The sequence below is a fragment of the Oreochromis aureus genome, linkage group 22 (assembly GCF_013358895.1).
Source record: "Oreochromis aureus strain Israel breed Guangdong linkage group 22, ZZ_aureus, whole genome shotgun sequence".
NCBI classification, from domain to species: domain Eukaryota; kingdom Metazoa; phylum Chordata; class Actinopteri; order Cichliformes; family Cichlidae; genus Oreochromis; species Oreochromis aureus.
This window is the reverse complement of record NC_052962.1, coordinates 26598368-26616414: the sequence shown is the minus strand read 5'-3', so window position 1 is coordinate 26616414 and position 18047 is coordinate 26598368. Positions and strand designations below refer to the sequence as shown.

Genomic DNA, 18047 nt, shown 5'->3' with positions numbered 1-18047 from the left:
ACTACAGTGTGTTAACCCTGCTTTACCAGTTACATCGCACTCGCTTAGCCTCCTAAAGCACCCTCAAAAAATGTGGGATCAGTATCATTCTTCCTCCTTATCAGTTTAATCCACAATTTCACGCTGCAGGGGCGGAGACGACCCGCGCCGGTTGTCGCTTTTGTGGCCGTGGTGTCACCGTTTAGTCCGATCTCTGCGGCTCAGAGGTGGGAGGGAAACCTGGGAGACCAGCTCCATCTCTAGGCTGGGGTGGGTGGGTGGAGAGGAAAGAAAAAGAGCAAGTTAAATGGAAGTGACAATCTGCAAACATTCCTGCCGGCAGCTGCGCAGCACTCCCCATAGTTCACCACCCTCTGCTTGGTCGCCGGGCCCCCACGACCCCCCTGTGCCTGGCACACGCACCTGCCTCTCCCAGCCGGGCTTTCACCGACAGCCAGATAATCTATGGGCGGATCCCGGCCGGGGCTCCCCTCAATGCGCTCTTGAGAAAACCCCTTATGCGTGAAAAAGCCCCCTTTCTCCATCTTTTGTTCAACGCAGTTTTATGGGACAACATTGGGCATTATGAGGTTTGGGGGATTTTTCACGGGACTCTATAGAAGGGTATAATCCTTTCAGGCACGGGACGAATAAAAAAGTTTTAACCTGCTGTTTTCATATTTATTAGCTGGTTATAGCAGACGAGGCAGCTGAACCATCAACACATGCACACACCCCTCTTCACACACAAGCTTCAAGTCCTGGAATCAGAGCCTGACAAGATGTTTGAGGAGTTTGAGAGAGACCCTCATAAAGGACCTGATGGCTTTAACTAAATCAGAAAAGAGAGTCAAGTGGGCGAGCGACACTCAGGTCAGGAAGGCCTTAAATGATCTGAAGTTCCTTTCAACAGGTTGTTACAACACATCAGTAGATGTTTACTGTATGTTAATAAGCAGTACAGCAGAGGATTTAGATCATGCTTTATTTGTATATTTAAACTTAACTGGGCAATTCATCCAGCTATATACTGTGCAAAAGTCTTAAGCCACCCCTCATTTCTATGTATTTTGCTTTCAAAGAGCCAGACATTCTTATAATTTTTTAAGTGGTCTTGAGCAAGTTTTTCTTTAGACATTGGCTGCTTTTTCGCTTATTTTCAGTCCAGTCCTTGTACTTCACCATTTTCAGAGGAATGTGTAGCTGTGACTCATTCAAGCGTAAAAAGGAACCCAGTGTTGTGTCTACACAGGCCTAGAAAACTACCTACAGCAGATAAACAGTATCTGAAAGTCATGTCTTTAAGAAATAGGAAAAAAGAATCAGCAAAGACCTGACACAAGACCGTCATTTCTGAAGCCTCATCGGAAATGAAAGGGTGGCTGTCAAGAGGAAGGGAAGCAGGAAGGGAAAGAAGGAGAAAAGGCTGGGGTATGCCAAATTACACAGGAATTGAACTGAAAATCAGCGGTAACAGGTCTCACGAGTGATAAATCCAATTTGGAACATTTTGGTCTCAATCGTTAGAGAAAGATACAGCCATCTGTAAAACACGGTGGAGGATCTGTCATGGTTTGAGGTACGTTTCAGTCAGTGGTGTTGGGGATCTGTTGGAACTGATGGAATTGTAAAGACAAAAGAGTATTATCAGATTTCCAGAATGAAATGCCATCTGGGAAGTATCTGATTGACATCAGCTTCATTTTTCCGCATGACAGAGATCCCAAACACACTGCCAGTGCAGTAAAAGCATATCTGGATGGAAAAACACACAGTGGGACATTATCAGTCATGGATTGCACCCCCCAGTTCCCGGACCTTGACACGATTGAAGCAGTGAATAAATAATATTCTTCTGTAGAATACTTTTTTGTCCTTTGTATTCACTGTTATCACTGTGTATTCAACATATTTTATATTTTATAAAATAGATGAGTGGTAACCACTTTGACTCTGTGAATTTTTATGATTCCTACATTTTTTTTCCCTCCTGTTTCTGAGTTATTATGATTGCATTCTAGTTTTCATTGTTTAGTCTCCTGGTTTGGTATTTCCTCTGTTTCCTAGTTTAGTTATTCATGTCTCTAGATCTAATTTCTCTGTTTAATTTTGTTCCCTTTCGTGTCCAGTTTGTTTTATTCTCCTCCCCAGCGTCCCCTGTGTGTAGTCAGTCATGTCTGTTTACCAATGTCAAGTTTGTGTCATTGTCTGTCTCAGTGTTGAGACTTTCTACTTTATTTTGAGAGCCTCTCATCTCATGTGCATTATGTTTAGTTTTGCATCCCTTGCCTCAGTTAGATTCAGTTCTGCTGTGTTTCTCCCTAGATGTCTCCTCTCCTTTTGTATTTAAACCTGTTTATTTGTGTTCTTTGTTGTGTCCTCCATCATCACTGAAGCAAAGTCTGAATGGACAGTTTCCCTTTGAATCTTGTTGAAAGTCACATCCTAAAATTGTGGATCAAATCCACAATTTTGATTGGCCGTGGCAGCCATTCATGCGATGATCCCACTCACCTGCTTACCTGAACACCAAGTCATAATTAACATCCTCGTTGTCACCTTCTCACAAATTCACTGGCTTCTCACAAACACAACACTGCACACTGACATCGGCAAAGCAGCATGACCTCTGTGACGTTATTGCTCATTTGCACATTGCAGAATAGTTCAGGACAAGAACAACATTAAGAGCCAAGCAAAGGGGGAAAAAAGCCCATATATGAGCAATAAATCAGAAATGAGCACAAAGGTTTGCAGTGTGAACATAGCCAGGAACATTTAGATGTAGTAAATCTATTGTTAATGAGACTGTAAATTATTTAAATTTAATAATTGGGCTCTGCAGGAATGAGTAAAGTAATGATAACTGATAGTTAAACACACTGAGACATTTAATTAAACTTCTGCTGTAATTCATACAGAGAGTTTCTCCACACTCATTAAATTATACTTAACACATTTTAGGGTATTTGATAATTTACGCAGGTGTGGGTCTCTTGAGAGTAATATTGCTTTGAAAGTATCCGTATAAACGAATTAACAGAAAAAGCTGGGACAATGTGAACATTCAGAAAAGAGATGAAGGGATTAAAAAAGGGACAAAAATAAAGCAATTGTTTTTATATCTTAAATAAGCTGGACTCAGGAGTGTATCTTTTTTCTTTATATCAATATCAAACTGGCAATAATGTTCATAATGGAGGCACAAGTGTAGACAAAAAGAAGAAGAACACGCTTTATTTAATACAGAAAAATTGCAAAACACAAGACTATACAAACTACAGTGACCTACTAGGTAAAAATAAAAACAATTAGAAGAAAAGAAAAAGAACAAACCAAATAGAAAAGAAAACACAAAGAGGGATAACAAGGCACAGGTGAATTCAATCAAGACAACAGTGAGGACGGGGGAAAAAACAAAGACAGGAAGTAAATGTACTAAAAACTATATGAGGAACAAACTCGAAAAAAAATCTATCTATCTATCTATCTATCTATCTATCTATCTATCTATCTATCTATCTATCTATCTATCTATCTATCTATCTATCTATCTATCTATCTATCTATCATGTTTATGTGTTGTTTCTCTTCTCATGACGGGTCTTTCTATCCAGTTCATCATACACAGGCCTCAGGCCGCAGCCTCCCCTCCACCCTTCCTCACCCACCATCCCTCCCTCTTCCTCTGCCTCCCTCTGCCCCTCCACCACCACCCCCTTTCTGTCAAAGCTGATTGTTTCCACGCCAGCAGAGTGCTGCGGGCGAACACACTGTCACACTACATCAGGCAGAGGGAAGAAGGGGAGAGAGAGTATGATAGGGTATATATGTATTTCTGTGTTCAAAAAAGCCCGACGCAACAGCTAAAGCCGTGGCTGCAGCAGGGACTCCCGAACTTTTGCATGTCAAGGGCATCTGGATACAAGACTGCAGATCCTGTCCTGAGGAATCTTAATCTGTGGGGAATTTTAGTGTCGGGACAGAGAGATATGAGTCTCTGTAGCTAACGTACACAGGGAGGTAAATGTGACAGGAGGAAAGGATTTACAGCTTTACACAGACATGAGTGAACAAAACATCAGGGGCTGCTGTCAGTAGAGTCCAGAAATAAAGTGAATCCAGGCAAAAGACACAGTGTTTTACTTGTTTTTATCAGTGTCTTGTTGATATTTGACAAGCTCTTATATTGACAGGGATTTTGTAACCATTAGATAATAAATCACAAGGACTGTTTAACTAATACAGCACACTAAAGTCACTGGCTCTAAATTGAGATAGTTTGCATCAGTGTTATAATGTAGCTGTATTCAAGAACGCTGGTATTTGATTAATTTTATAGAACTTTTTATTTAACCGAATGGACAAACAAAACAAGTTCAGGTTCCCTTTAAACATAATACAATTTAATATTTGCTTGTGTAAAAATTACATTTCAATTTATAAAATGCAATAATAGTAAATCACTAAGAGATGGTAAACAAGTGGTTTTCAAACTGTGGGGCGTAGATCCACTGGAGGCCTGATGAGGACAACAAGGGGGACAAATGCTGTTGTGTTGGCTTTTATTTCCTTAAAAAAAATCTTGGATCCATAGTTTGGTTTTTTTTTTTTATTTAAAGAAAGAAAGAAAAAAACGGTATGTTTTAGGATATGAACCTGCTAGACAACAAAGAAAACATGGTTCAGGAAACTACACAAGATACAGAGACTGTTTTCAACCAGTTAAAAAAGTATAACATACAAGAGATTATTTAAATAAATAACAATAAAAACGAGCAAACCCATATCATATTCTTGAGTAAACAACCAACAGTGGCACAGATGATAGCACCAAAACAGCATATTGATCTAAAATGGGATTATTAATTAGGCAGTGCTTTAATTAATAGCTCTCCGCTTGGTTAGTACATCTTGGTTTAATTCATCGTTTCACTTTACAAACTGTGAAACTGTCACACACCAGCTGTTATCTCTTTTCCACAGAATACCAAAAAAAGCAATTTTGACATCCTTTTTTTTTTGGACTGACTTTTTATTCAAGATCAGATATGATGAGTTTGACCTTTTGTTGGGTACATTCATGCAGTTTTACTTTAAAGTGTTTGGCGGATTTATGAAGAGGAGCCGAAACAAATACGTGTTAACAAACAACAACAAGCAGAGATAAGTAAGTTCCAAAAAATATCTACACGAGAACATCATTTCGGATAAGTGACGGAACAACAGTGTTCAAATAATGACACAAAATCCTGGGTCAAACTTTGGTGTTACGTTGTTTCTGTACTTTTACTGTGTGTCGAGTGAGTTTGGCTCAGATCCTGTATAACTTTATTCAGCTCGAGATTCCAAAATGTTCAAAATAAAGCTGAAACACAAAACACACAATAGAAGATTGTGTTACACGTATGATTTTGATGAAGAAGTCACAAATGGTTTTATTTTTGGTATTACATTTCCTGTGTGGCTCTCCACATTTGAGCCCATGACCTCCTGAGCAAACACAGCAGCAAGTTAAATTCGGCACTGGCTACAAAATAATTTTAGTGCTTTTTCTTTTCTCTCTTTTTTAAGTAAACTTAAACCCAACCTGTAGGAAGGTTAGAAAAAGCGCTCTTTTTAAAAAAAATCTTAATTATTTATTTATTTTGTTGTTGTTCCACAAAAAAGAATAAAAAAATGAGGGTTGTTTGAAAATATGATCCTGCCATTCATCTCACAACCACATTTTATTATTGAACTGCAATGGAAAAACAACCTCATTGTCCCAATAGAAACCCTCCTTTGCGGATCCCTGGTGGTCCCCCATTAAGTGCACCACTGCTGCACACACTGCCGGATGAGCCATCCATGTGCACGCTGCTGACCTCTGGTGTCAGAACACAGAAACAAAAGGAGGTGACGGTCTGAACCGAGTGGGTGTGTGATGGAGTATCTCCCCCTAGTGGATGCTGGAGTCTCCTTTTTCCAGCTCAGGCAATCTAAAGTCAGTCCATTCAGGTCTCCTTTAGTAACATCCCACCAGGGTGATCAGGTGTCCCACTTCTTGTGGGACTGCACAGCATTTTTAGCCCTTGTCTCACATTATAACTGGCTCAAGATGAAAAAAACTGAACACATATTCATATATTTTTCTCTCCCTCCTTTTGTGTTCCTCATGAATGGTCAGCATGATACGAGGACAGCTGGGTTACTATCTCCACCCTTTGAATTGCTAGTTAACATTAAGGTCCCAAGACTTGTGATCTCAATACAAAAAACCTCCCTCCTTAGAGTCTTGAGGCTGTTATTTGCAGGGGGTCATGCAGTGGGTTGGCTACCAGTCTAAACAAATAAAATGGACAACAGTAATGGTGGATATTAAAACAGGCCTGTGAAACCTTGCCCTCATGACCTCCCATGGTCCCCTGTGGTGAATTACTTCTATACTTAGCTCTGTCTTGTACTACATGTACTGTTTCCCCTTCTTCTGCTGTTCCATTTCTTCCTTCTAATTACTTCTGAATTTAATAGAATGATGCACAGTTTCCATCACTCCCTCACACCACACAGTAGCATGTACACTAGTTTTGGGTTTAAGTATTAATATTGTCCCCTGTGTCCCCTCCTTTAAAAAAAAACGAAGTTAACACCTTCAAGAAAGATTGTTAGTGAAACCCAAAGATGTTTAGCTGAACCTGAAAAAACAGTCTTAACAATTATTACGATAGAGAAGATGAATACACACGCATATAAAGACACACAGAAAACCATAAAAACATGTCGAACATTTAGCCCACATGGGTTGTTTGTAAAGTTGCACATTTATTAGTAACGTGTCTCACATTATCCCTACATTTAGTCTGTAGTGTTCCGGTTATCCTAATACTGGCTGATGACTCATCATCACACATCTTTTATCTGCTGTACTTCATTAAAATAATCTTCCCTCAAAGCTGAAGTTAATCACATTAGAGAGCATCTTTAAACTGACCTTCAAAAATTATTTCCCCCCCAGTATATGTAGCTCTATTTTCTTTCATAGTCTGGTAGGGAGGATGTTTTCCTCCGTCCCTGCGCCATCTTGATGATTAGATACTATTTTTAACAGGTTCTAACACGTTTTGTGCTGAGAAGTTGGCTAATCTAATACATTTGTGATTGGTTACATGCAGCTCTGTTTCCTGTAAATGATTCATCACAAAAAATATGCAGGTGTGAAGAATCTCACTGTGTAAGCTATAAAGACTTTGAGTGCCCATTGCTCGAAGGGAATAAACGCCACAAGGAAGTGTAGCAAACCTGGCAACCTTGGATATGTTTTCTACAAAGCATCGATTAAAAAAATACACAAGTATCAACAAATAAATCAGTTAATTCCAGGTTTGCAACCACTGACCGATGGCATAACATGCACAGCTACCAAAATCTACAAGAGAAAGAATATATCACCAAAGGGCATGAAAATCAGGCCGCAAAATTGATATTTTAAATATATATTTTAACAATCGATAGATTTGTCTTTTAGTTCACATTCGTCTTTAAATGTAAACGTAAAAAAAGCTCATTTAAAAAATTAGTTTTCACAGTCAGTATTTTATAGGTAACCACATGTCTGCTGTTAGAATACACGACTTTACCTCCAAAATACAAATCAGAAGAAAACAGTGTAATTCCTTTAACAACACTCGCGATTAAGCATCTTAAACTTCAGCCCGGAAGGAGAAGTGGTACAACCCTTTCTCTGTGGGTTAAATATATCGCAAAGTAAAGACCCTGAAACCTTCCATCAGACATTAAAACATTTGGATTTGGGTGCTCTGGTTGTTTGAAAAAAAGTGAAGTGTGTTACAAAACAGAAAAATGCAGATGAGCCTCCTGGCGCTCCCACTCGCCTTGGGGATGTGCCACAAGGCCCAGCTGTGCGCACCTCTCTGCTCCCCGGGAAGCTTTGCTCTGAAAAAAAGTCATCTAACGCCATACCTGTCATTCCAGGGTTTCGTTTTTTTGTAGGTTTTTTTTTTTTTGTATTTTTTTTTTATTTTTAGTAACCGACTGATTTACTGGGTTTGCACAAGATGTTGTGCGCAATGCGCCCGCAGCAGGGCCCCGACGGTCACGCCGAAGAACGTATTTATTCTAAGGAATGTAAGTTTAAAAAAATAAAAAATAAATAACCCTGCATACTTTAAAAAGTGTTTTTCATGAAAGTTGGATATAAATAGTCATTATCCTGGAAATATTGCATGATACAACTATTTACAGCGGTTGAAAACTCGAGAATAAAGCCCTCATTGTCTCTAATAAACAATTTACTGAGTTTTCCAGGTTATTTAGCGCTTCGTGGCCTTTATTCTCCTATCCTTGAAGCTCTCTAGTTAAACGGGAAAATCTCATTGAACACTTTGACCTCTGAACTTCTGGAAAAATACTGAATGAGAACATGCGAGTCTATTTGTTACAAACTTTTTTTTTAGCAGTTTTTTTAAACCAAATTTTTAGCAGTTTAACAGTAAAAACAAGTCATAGATAGATTTTAACACTAACTATTAAAAACAGTTTAAAAATCTTTATTGGTTAACTTACTGTTAAAATGACGTCATTAAAAATGTGTTTATTAATCCTTAACGTCTTTGAGTTGTTATTGAAACGTTATGCCGACAAGATAAACCGTGCTAATCACTGCTTACAACGCATTTATAAAAGCATAATAAGTCATTTATTAACCATTAATAAAGTCACTAGTTACATTTTAATCTACACAAAGCCTCCTTCTTTTTTAATGGAGGAAACAGTTAATAAGCTTAGCACCAGCGGATATTGTAATACTGAACCACACATCTAAAATATTGTCATATGCACTAAAGATACTGGAACCATCCTTTATCCCGAGGTAAAACTGATCAGCCGTTTTTTCCCCTTCGTGCCCCTGCAGCTTCATTTATCTTCGTGAGCTTTGTCTCAGTTCATTTATAACCTCTAACTACCTTGAAATCAAGTCTCCGCGGTTTACAAAATCCTCATCAAAGGCACGTTTGTTCCCAGATGTCCCTTTTTTGAGGATGTTTTCTGTATCACGTTGTATACAAGTCACTGCTCTGCTGTAAACATGTTATCCGCTCAGATTTGTCGCCTCGCAAACACAACGAACAGCGGATCAATATGGAAATGGACTCGGACTTTCTGTGCGGTGCCTGCGCGTCCAAGAAAAGCGATAAGCTAGGAAAAAAATAAATAAACGGGAATTGGTTAGGAGGCATGGCTGGGGATTATCCCAAACTTGCCCCGGGGTTTGGCTCCTGCGCGCAACCGGACCGGCGTCTGTTCACCGCGGCCGGATAGGACCCGCAGCGGCCCGGGGCGCAGACTGAAGCTCCCCGAGGGCTTCCAGCGACTCCCATCGACTCGCCCAGGACGGAGATTACAGGGTGGCAGCGTGGCTGGTATCTTTCTGAACACACACACACACACACACACACACACACACACACACACACACACACACACACACACACACACACACACATAGACGCACGTAGAAAGAGGTGAGATGATCTCGGAGTGCCTGCGGCGGAAGCCCAGCCCGTAAAGATTGAGGCTTGAGCCCTCACACGGCTATCACACTGCCTGCAGAACACACGCTCCCAGCTCCGTGTGATGAGCAGATACAAAACAACTTTGTTCAGCTGACAAAGAGGCAATTGTGAGCTCAAAGGGCATTGGCCCAAGGCTCCAAGTACAGCAAGTACAGCTACAGAAGATAAAAACTGGCCTTCTTTAGTCATATCTGTTCTGAGGGAACTTTGATAAACCAGCTTCTTAAAATGTTCCTCAGGAATCAAAAGAAGCCTCTGTGCTCTTAAAGTGGAGTTATCAGCCTTAGTCTTTCTCTCAGATGTGTCTATTAGAAATGAGCTCAATCTAGATTAAGCTGTATAAAAATGAAATTAAAAAACATCCACACAAAACATTAGATAGAAGGATACTTTATTCTTTTAATCGATCATAATTATATACAGCATCTCCTGGTAGAAATCATCTTTCCATCTTTTTTTTTTTACGCAGAGGTCACGACAAGTAACAACAGCATGTAGGACATTTCTGATATAAACATCATATTATAATAACACCCAAGAGTTCATAAAGTAATTGCTTTAATGAGAATACATCCTAAGTCATGTGACATTTTGGTTTTTGTGTAGAAACTGAAGTTAAAGCCAGTCTTCAGCAGACCAAAGATGAGTTTGATACAGTAACTGATGCTCTGGGTGGGAAAACAGGGAAGATGAGCAACAATAAGCAACATAAAGCTTAAAAATGTCCAACGGGATGATGGGAGATTTTTTTTTCCTTTTTCCAGGGGAAATTTATGAGCAAAAGTGCAGTTTTTAAACACTTGTTTCCTTTCATGATTGGCTGACAGCAGCAGCGGGAGCAGTGTTGGCTATGGCAGCGGCGGCGCCCATTCGCAGCAACTCCTTCCTGTGAGTGAGGATGACGTCAAAGCTGGACTGAAGGCGGTTCTGCTGCTCCTGGACGCGGCCCTGAAGGGTGCGGACCCAGCGGATCAGTGCCAGGCGGCGATACATGGTCAGCTGCACCTGGTGCTTCTCCATTTCCTGAGCCTTGAAGCGCTCGCGGTCCCGCAGCGTCCACACGGTGTCCATCAGCTCTGGCATCTCGCCGTCTGAGTCGGAGGACTGATCGTCGTCATCGTCTTGATCTTCCTCTCCTTCCTCCAGATTTCCCAGGTTGCTTCCTGGGAGGGACTTCCGGCTAAAGCTTCTTTGTCTCGTGGCTGGGTCTCTGTTTCCTGCTGGGCTGCTTTCCGGAAGATTAGATTTTGGTTCCCCGACACCGATGCGGTCCCAGCCTCCCATGAGCATCCCCTCTCCCCCGCTTTCCATGTTGAGGGAAGACATGCTGCCGCCAGATCGGTAGCTGTACTCAGACTCGGAGTCGCTGTCTCCCCATTCGTCGTCCAGCGGTGCATCATAATCCTCTTCCTGCCTTCCTCTGAACTCTGTGCTGCCCTTCCTCCTCTGCTGCCCCCTCTTCTCTCTCTGCTTCTCATCATCCTGGGTCATCATCATCCTTCCCTCCTCTTCCTCCATCCTCCTCTCCTCCGCTCCATCAGGGGGCACTCTACCATAACCATCGTCCCCACCTTCAATTTCAGGCAGAGGCTCAAGGCGGCTCCAGCAGGACATGCGGGAGCGCGGCGACAGAACGCCCGAGTTTGGGGGGTCACGCCCCAGTGGGCCCAAGTTTCGGGGCCGCACCTGGTTTCGGTTCTCATCTCCTCCTCCTCCTTCTATATTTCCCGTATAGCCCTCGTCATCTTTGCCTGGCAGGAAGTTGAAGTTGCCGTCTTTGTCGTACTTCCTGTTTTGGAATGAGGAACTATTGTTGGAGCCTCCGTAGGCTGAGTTCAGAGGCTGGTCCTGATGATGAAGCATCACTGACCTCGACTGATTCTCACTGAAACGACAAGGAACATAACATCAAAGCACTGGTAGTGCCATTGTTTACTTCATAAAACCTTTACACACAGCACCACTGGACATTTGTCGACTATGTACCATCACTTTGAATGTGAGATCCATAGTTAAGTTTCTAGTGCTTATAGCTTCAGTCTATAAGATGTTTGGCTTCCTTTGCAGAAAAACATCTTAGTGTGTTAAAGAAACAGAACATCAACCAGAAGTTGCATTGAGAAGAGTGATATGATATCCTCTAACAAAAGAAAGTCAAGCCAAATCACAGTGAAACAATAAATAAATTTGTGTCGCAGGCCTGCACAGTGTGTAGCTGCTTAAACCTATCATCACATGGCAGCACAACAAAGCAGCAAAGAAAAGTTTGTCATGGGCGAAAGGAGGAGGATTAAAAAAGATCAAAACAGCTAAACATGCAGTCATGAGCTAAAGCAACAAAAACAAAAACAGGAAAATCCAATGCCCAGCCCACTGGGGCCACACACACACACACACACACACACACACACACACACACTTTCCTTGTTTATAACGTCTATAACTACAGGCTGGTCTGCGCACTCCATTTCTATTAGCGTCAAATATTTACATGTCTCCTCAGAATGGAAATCTCTCTAATCCTGACTCCAGGCTGCTGTCAATCAGTCCCCTCTCCTCTTCCTATGCACGCGCGCTCACGTGGTGCTGAAGGACAGCGATGGTGGCGGTGTCGCGAGCGCGCATGCTGACGCTCTAACCACGGCGAGAGAAACGAGGACAAACCGCCCGAAATCGACGCGTTTCTGGCCGCAGTGCTGGCGCTTGAAATGGGAGAATAATCATATAAATATTAAAATAATTCTCAGGTCGGTAACGAGTGGTTTGTATTTTTTCTCTCGGAGTGCAAAAACACCATATTTGTTGCCGTAAGCGCGATGAAAATAAAGGAAAATAATACCTAAGCAGTCCTGCTGCTGGTTGGATGCCTAAAATCTTTAAATGAGGACGCCTGGCTTTGCAGAAAACGTGAAAAAGGCGTCCAATGGCGCCCAGTGGCTGCATTTTACGGCTTATTGAAGGATATCAGGATAATAAAGCCTAAAACGCGACAGTTCTTCTTCCTCATCCGAGCACTGCTCTTTGCTAAAGCTCAAAAACGCCTCAGAGTTTCATCCTAAAACAACAACAATAATAATAAAAATATACTCAGAAATGTAGAGGAAAAAAGCAGGGATATTTAATCTGCGCTGCGTTATGTAACGCTCACCCCATATCTGTGCAGTCTCCACTCTAGCCCTTCTCATATAAAACAGCCGTGTAGAGCCTGCCTTTCATCTCCCTTTCACCGCTTGCATAAGTCAGACATGTGAATCTATTTGCATGAGGTTCCAGTTTTTTCTTACCTATTTTGCCGGTTTGTTGCTCGATAGACAAGCTGGACACTGCGCCCTCCCAATTTTTCCCCTCCTCTGTGTGATGTTTATCTTCCTCTTCCTCTCTCCTCCTCCTCTCAGCCTTCCGCGGTAGCTGTAGAAAAAAGAAAACGCAAGGCGACTAAAAGCATTTCCTAAACTGGGCTGGGACTGAAGGAAAAAGGAAACAGTGGAGAATGAATCGGTGCGAGTACAGAAAGCCTGTGTGTTTATTGTTTATTCAGCGGCAGGTCTGAATTCCCAGAAACAAGCGTCTTTTTATTACAATGGATTGTAACTCTGTGGGTGGTAGCTACCAAACTTATTTCCATAGAGGTATACGTCAAATAAAATAAATGAACAAGTAAAAAGAAATAAAAGCAGCTCAAAATGGGCAAAAAATAATAATAATTCTTGGGTACCTTTATGGGAATCCTCATTCATAAAGACAATGTAGAAATGTAAAAAGTGGTTTAGAATTCATCCATAGGAACTCTTTAATATAATTAACATGGTTTTACTGTAGTGCCATTCACTCCCTCTTTATACATCTGGCTGCAGCTGGAGTCTGGAGGGGGTGGTTTTACTTTTATGGCCCTTGTTCTAATGACATTTTAATGACATCATGTGAATGTGAAGCTGCTCAAACTGCTGTATTAGCTGAAATATTATTATGCTACATGTTATAACTGTTTTAGATCAAGTTTTGCATGGTTTAAACTCCCTTATGTTATGATGTCACTTTAGTTTTGTGAGGTTGGCTGGTGGGGGTTTTTTACAACATGACTGCATTTTAGATATCTTTAATACCGGTGCCACCCTGCAAATACATTATAACGTCTACATTATGAGTCACAATATATAGCTATGCATGTGTGAGATATAAAATAAGAGATACAGGGTTTTAATTGTTAGAAAACATCTAATAACTCTCTTTCACTATTTTATTTTTAATTTTTTAGTATATGAGAAAGGGACAGTTTTATTCAGTCAAAATTAAAACCACAAAAACAATAAAGTGTGCAAAAAAACTTAACACTGATGCAATTTACAGTTGTAGGCCTGGTGGAATTTCTCGGTGTAACAGTTATGCATTAATTTAGTCTTGCAAATACATTTAACTCTCCCCGTGACAAATCTGTGTCTCATACTAATTTAAAAGTCCTTTCTCGACACACTTTTATGTTCTAAATTTTCAATTTGTGCTTGTTTTGCAGGACAGATGCAAACTGGATCAGTGACTGACACCAAAATTGTACTCATATATAACCATGTCTTAACCTTTGCACAGCGTTAAGGTCAGATTTGACCCCTTTTGAGATTGGACAGCAGTAAAATTACCATAAATGTTATTCTTTTTTCCCTGATGCGTTGCCAGAAATGTATAAAATACACAAAAATGAAAATTTTATACTTTTGTTTAAATGTTTGTGCACACATCCTGTTCTCTTTCAGATATGACGTGCATCTACTGAGATGGATTTTAGATTCATTTTAAGGGAAATGAAGAAGCTTGTGGTAACAGAAGTCAAGGGGGACCTTGACAACGTCATGAGAATTCTCTGTGTCACCAACACATTTACTCAGCTTCCCACAGACTCAGGCACTTGCTGCTATCCTTTGAAGGGTCATGTGGGAATCTCAAAACAGTATATTAATATTCGACACTGTTTTTGAAAATACAATGGACCCTGCATCCTCTGGACTACAGACGAGAGGGACTATCTGGCTTGTTATCGGTGCTTAGTTCAAAAGCCTGCATCTCTGATTGTATGGGGGTGCATTAGTGCCTATTGGAATTGGCAGCTTGTACATCTGGAAAGACATCATCACATATACATCACACATACTTCCATTAGATGACATTTCCAGAGAAGGTCTTGCATATTTCAGCAAAACAAAGAACTGCTGCATACTATGGCTATCACAACAGCAGGACTTTGTAGTAGAAGAGTCTGGGTGCTAAACTGACCTGCAGGGCAGACCTTTCACCATCTGAAAAAAACACTTTTTGGACTACTCTTCTTCAGTTTATTGACGTTTTTTGGAATTGGTTTATGCACAGTTCTCTTAAGGTCCTGCCACACGATTTCAACTGGGTTGAGGTCTGGACTTTGACTGGATTATAGCAACTCTTTGATTCTTCTCTTTTTCAGCCATTCTGTCGTAGATTTGCTGCTCCGCTTGGTGTCATTGTCCTGTTGCACGACCCAATTTGGGCCTAGCTTTAGCTGGCAGACACGCTGGAGCCTAGAATACTTTAGTGTACAGAGGAGTTCATCATGAATCCAAAGTGTCCAAGCCTGTGGCTTTAAAACGAGCCTAAATCATCATCCCTCCTCCACCGTGTTTGACAGCTGGTATAAGGTATAAAGGTGCTGTGGTTGGTTTTCCCCAAGTGAGAGTCAATATAATGTGATCAGCAACACCAAAAACCACCCATTGCAACAATAATGTGCATAAATCACAATTATCTTGAATGTACTATGACGGAGCTGATTTATTGAGTATATTTTAGTGATAATTACTTTTACTTGTGACCGTGCATATCAACATAATCACAACCTTTTTCCCTGTGTGGCTTCGGGGATTAAAATTCCCCCAAAACACACAATTCATCATGTGCTGCTTTCCCTGTGATAACTGTATAATCAGTTTATCTCCCTTTTGTTGGATTCAACAAGAAAAAAGCCATGCCCATCTCTTGGTGGTTGTTAAAATACTTTCTGGGAAATGGAGGAAATCACTAAAGCGAATTTAAGGTAAGTAGAATCACGTCAGTAAATCCCAAATCCTCCAGTTAGTCACCGAACACACCGTCATCATCAGGGCTGATAAGACTGCATATTATATAAAGCTAACAGGGGATGTTTTAGTCTTAGGACAACACACTTCATCATTTACAGTCTCAGGTGTGTTTAAGGTAAAATGTTACAGAGAATGCAACACCGACATGTGGCATCATACCCCCGGTCCTCACAAAAGGGAGGACTGCAGGATTTGTTGCAATATGATATTTTCTCCAAGCTGGTGACTGAATGTTTTTGGAACTGTCAGATCAGAGGGGCATGACGGTGGTGTCTGTGTGTCTGTATATGTGTGTGTGTGTGTGTGTGCATGTGTAAGTGTGTTTTCTGGAGGTGTGTGTCTGGTATAGAGAGGCTACATCAGACAGACTTAACAAGTGTTCGCTGTCTCTCTCCTCCCTGCACTCATCCCCCTGACATAATGTTGCTGCCGGCAGAAATAAAAAAAAAACCCCTCAACCTCCCTCCCTCCCCTACACACACACACACACACACACACACACACACACACACACACACACACACACACACACACACATCTATCTCTTTCCTCCCTCCCTTTTCTCCTTCAACAACATCCCCATTCAACTGCATCAGCTCCAGGCGTCCTCTCTCACTCCCTCCCCATCCCTCGCCCTCCCCATCGTTCACCAGTAGCCTAAGCACATAAAAAATACATCAAACACAGCCGTGCGCTCAAGGCCTCGTCACACGCAAAATCATCTCTTCTTCCATCTCCCCTCTCTCGAAAAGAAAGAAAAAACCCAAGTTACAAAAGACAACTGCAGAGGACACTGATGGAAAGAGCGATAGACTGAACTCGGCTGACTGAGGGTCGTCTGCGAGGCCTCCTGGGGGAAGAAAGATTATTGTAATGTTAACACAGCAGCCATGCCTTCATTTGACACACACACAGACACACGAAAAGAGTAAAAAAGGAGCATGACTTACCTTGTGCATAATAAGGCCGACTTTGAATTGTACACAGCCTGCAGCACCATGACCCACTTCCCTCAGTTCAGCTCCACATCTGCTCCGGCACCAGTCTCGGCTGTGACAGTGGCCGAGGGCGGCCGGCAGCACCCATGGGCTACGCTGTCAGATCCCTGGTCCTGAGATGCAAAGAGAATCTGCAAAGAGAAGCTCACTGGACCTCCAGCTCACAGCCAGCACTCTTTAAAATCAGCCAAATCACCCAAGACGTGCTAAATTGAACCACTAATCCAGCACAGAGGTCGCTTTGCACTCTAATTATACACTTTTACTTTAAATACGAGTACGCACATATACACGTACAGTGCTGACACAAGCACACAAACCCTTGGGTGCTACAGCTCATGTTTCTCTTCAATTATTCCACCCTCTGCCCTTTCTCCTCCTCATAATCTGAATAACGCCAGATCTGTGTCCTCTAGATATTTAGAAGCTGGGCCTCGATGCCAAAACATGTAACCTTCCTCCTCTTTCAAGTGTAGAGTGAATGTGGAGTTCAGGGTGGAGGGGGGGTTGGCTTCACTGCGCTGACCTCGTAATTCCCTCTCGGGGGTTAAACAAAGTTGTGAAATTCAGTTTGGAGAGGAGGCTATGGTGTTGATGCAAAAAGAAGAAAGGACTTGCAGACATTATTCCTATTAAATTCTAATTAAAATTGATTTCTTGACCCCGCTCATCGGGCCTCAGGACTTGGAGTCAAGTCTTTATGTCAGTTAATTGCATATAAATGGCACGGAAATGATGATGGATGCGGCTCACTGCTGAAAATATATCCAGTGATTCTCTGCCCTTTAAATTTTAACATTCAAACTTACCATTAATGTTTTGACAAAAGCTAAAAAAGAGAAAAGATGCCTTCTCTGCCATAACAACACCAGGATTAAGCCAGCCTGCCTGCAGGTATACAGCAGCTCTTTGCAGGCGGGGGCCCTCCATGGGGCTCGTTCCAGACCCTCCTGGCGTTGGCCCCTAATGATGTGTAATGGGGCCTCCTGCGACCGATCCTAACCCCAGGACCTCCTGCTAATCACCGTGGCTACTAATGAGATGGAGAGACATGAAAGGGCTCGTTAGAAGACCATCCCTTTAATGCCAGCCTATTATTAGCCACTTACCAAATCATTAGTCTCTAAACTGCAATTATGCTTTAAAATAGAAGGAAAAAGTGAAAAGAAGAGTCAAAAGTCCTTGAAAGACTGGAAATCTGCCACGGACAGATATGACATGCAGTGTGTTCCACCTTTTAGCTCAATGTTCAGCTTAAATGGATTTGAACATTCGAGGAAAGGCGATCATATTTGCTGCCAAAATCACAGGTTTATCGTATAAGGAATTCAGTGTTGCAAGTAAATGTTTTATAAAGTAGAAGAGAGACTTCATCACCCAAGAAATGCTGCTTC

General features: G+C 41.6%; 1 protein-coding gene across 2 annotated transcripts; it reads right to left on the bottom strand.

The window, feature by feature from the left end:
* Positions 1 to 9928: 9928 nt before the first annotated feature.
* Positions 9929 to 12969, bottom strand: LOC116317124. Of its 2 annotated transcripts, none has more exons than XM_039605264.1 (2): positions 12839 to 12969; positions 9929 to 11439 (listed from the first exon to the last, which is right to left on the bottom strand). In XM_039605264.1, the coding sequence occupies exon 2, from the start codon at positions 11415 to 11417 to the stop codon at positions 10365 to 10367; it is 1053 nt and encodes a 350-aa protein (XP_039461198.1). In that variant the 5' UTR covers positions 11418 to 11439; positions 12839 to 12969; the 3' UTR covers positions 9929 to 10364. The 2 variants fall into 2 exon arrangements, with proteins under 2 accessions (XP_039461198.1, XP_031591661.2); XM_031735801.2 differs by lacking the exon at positions 12839 to 12969 and adding an exon at positions 12703 to 12833.
* Positions 12970 to 18047: the final 5078 nt, after the last annotated feature.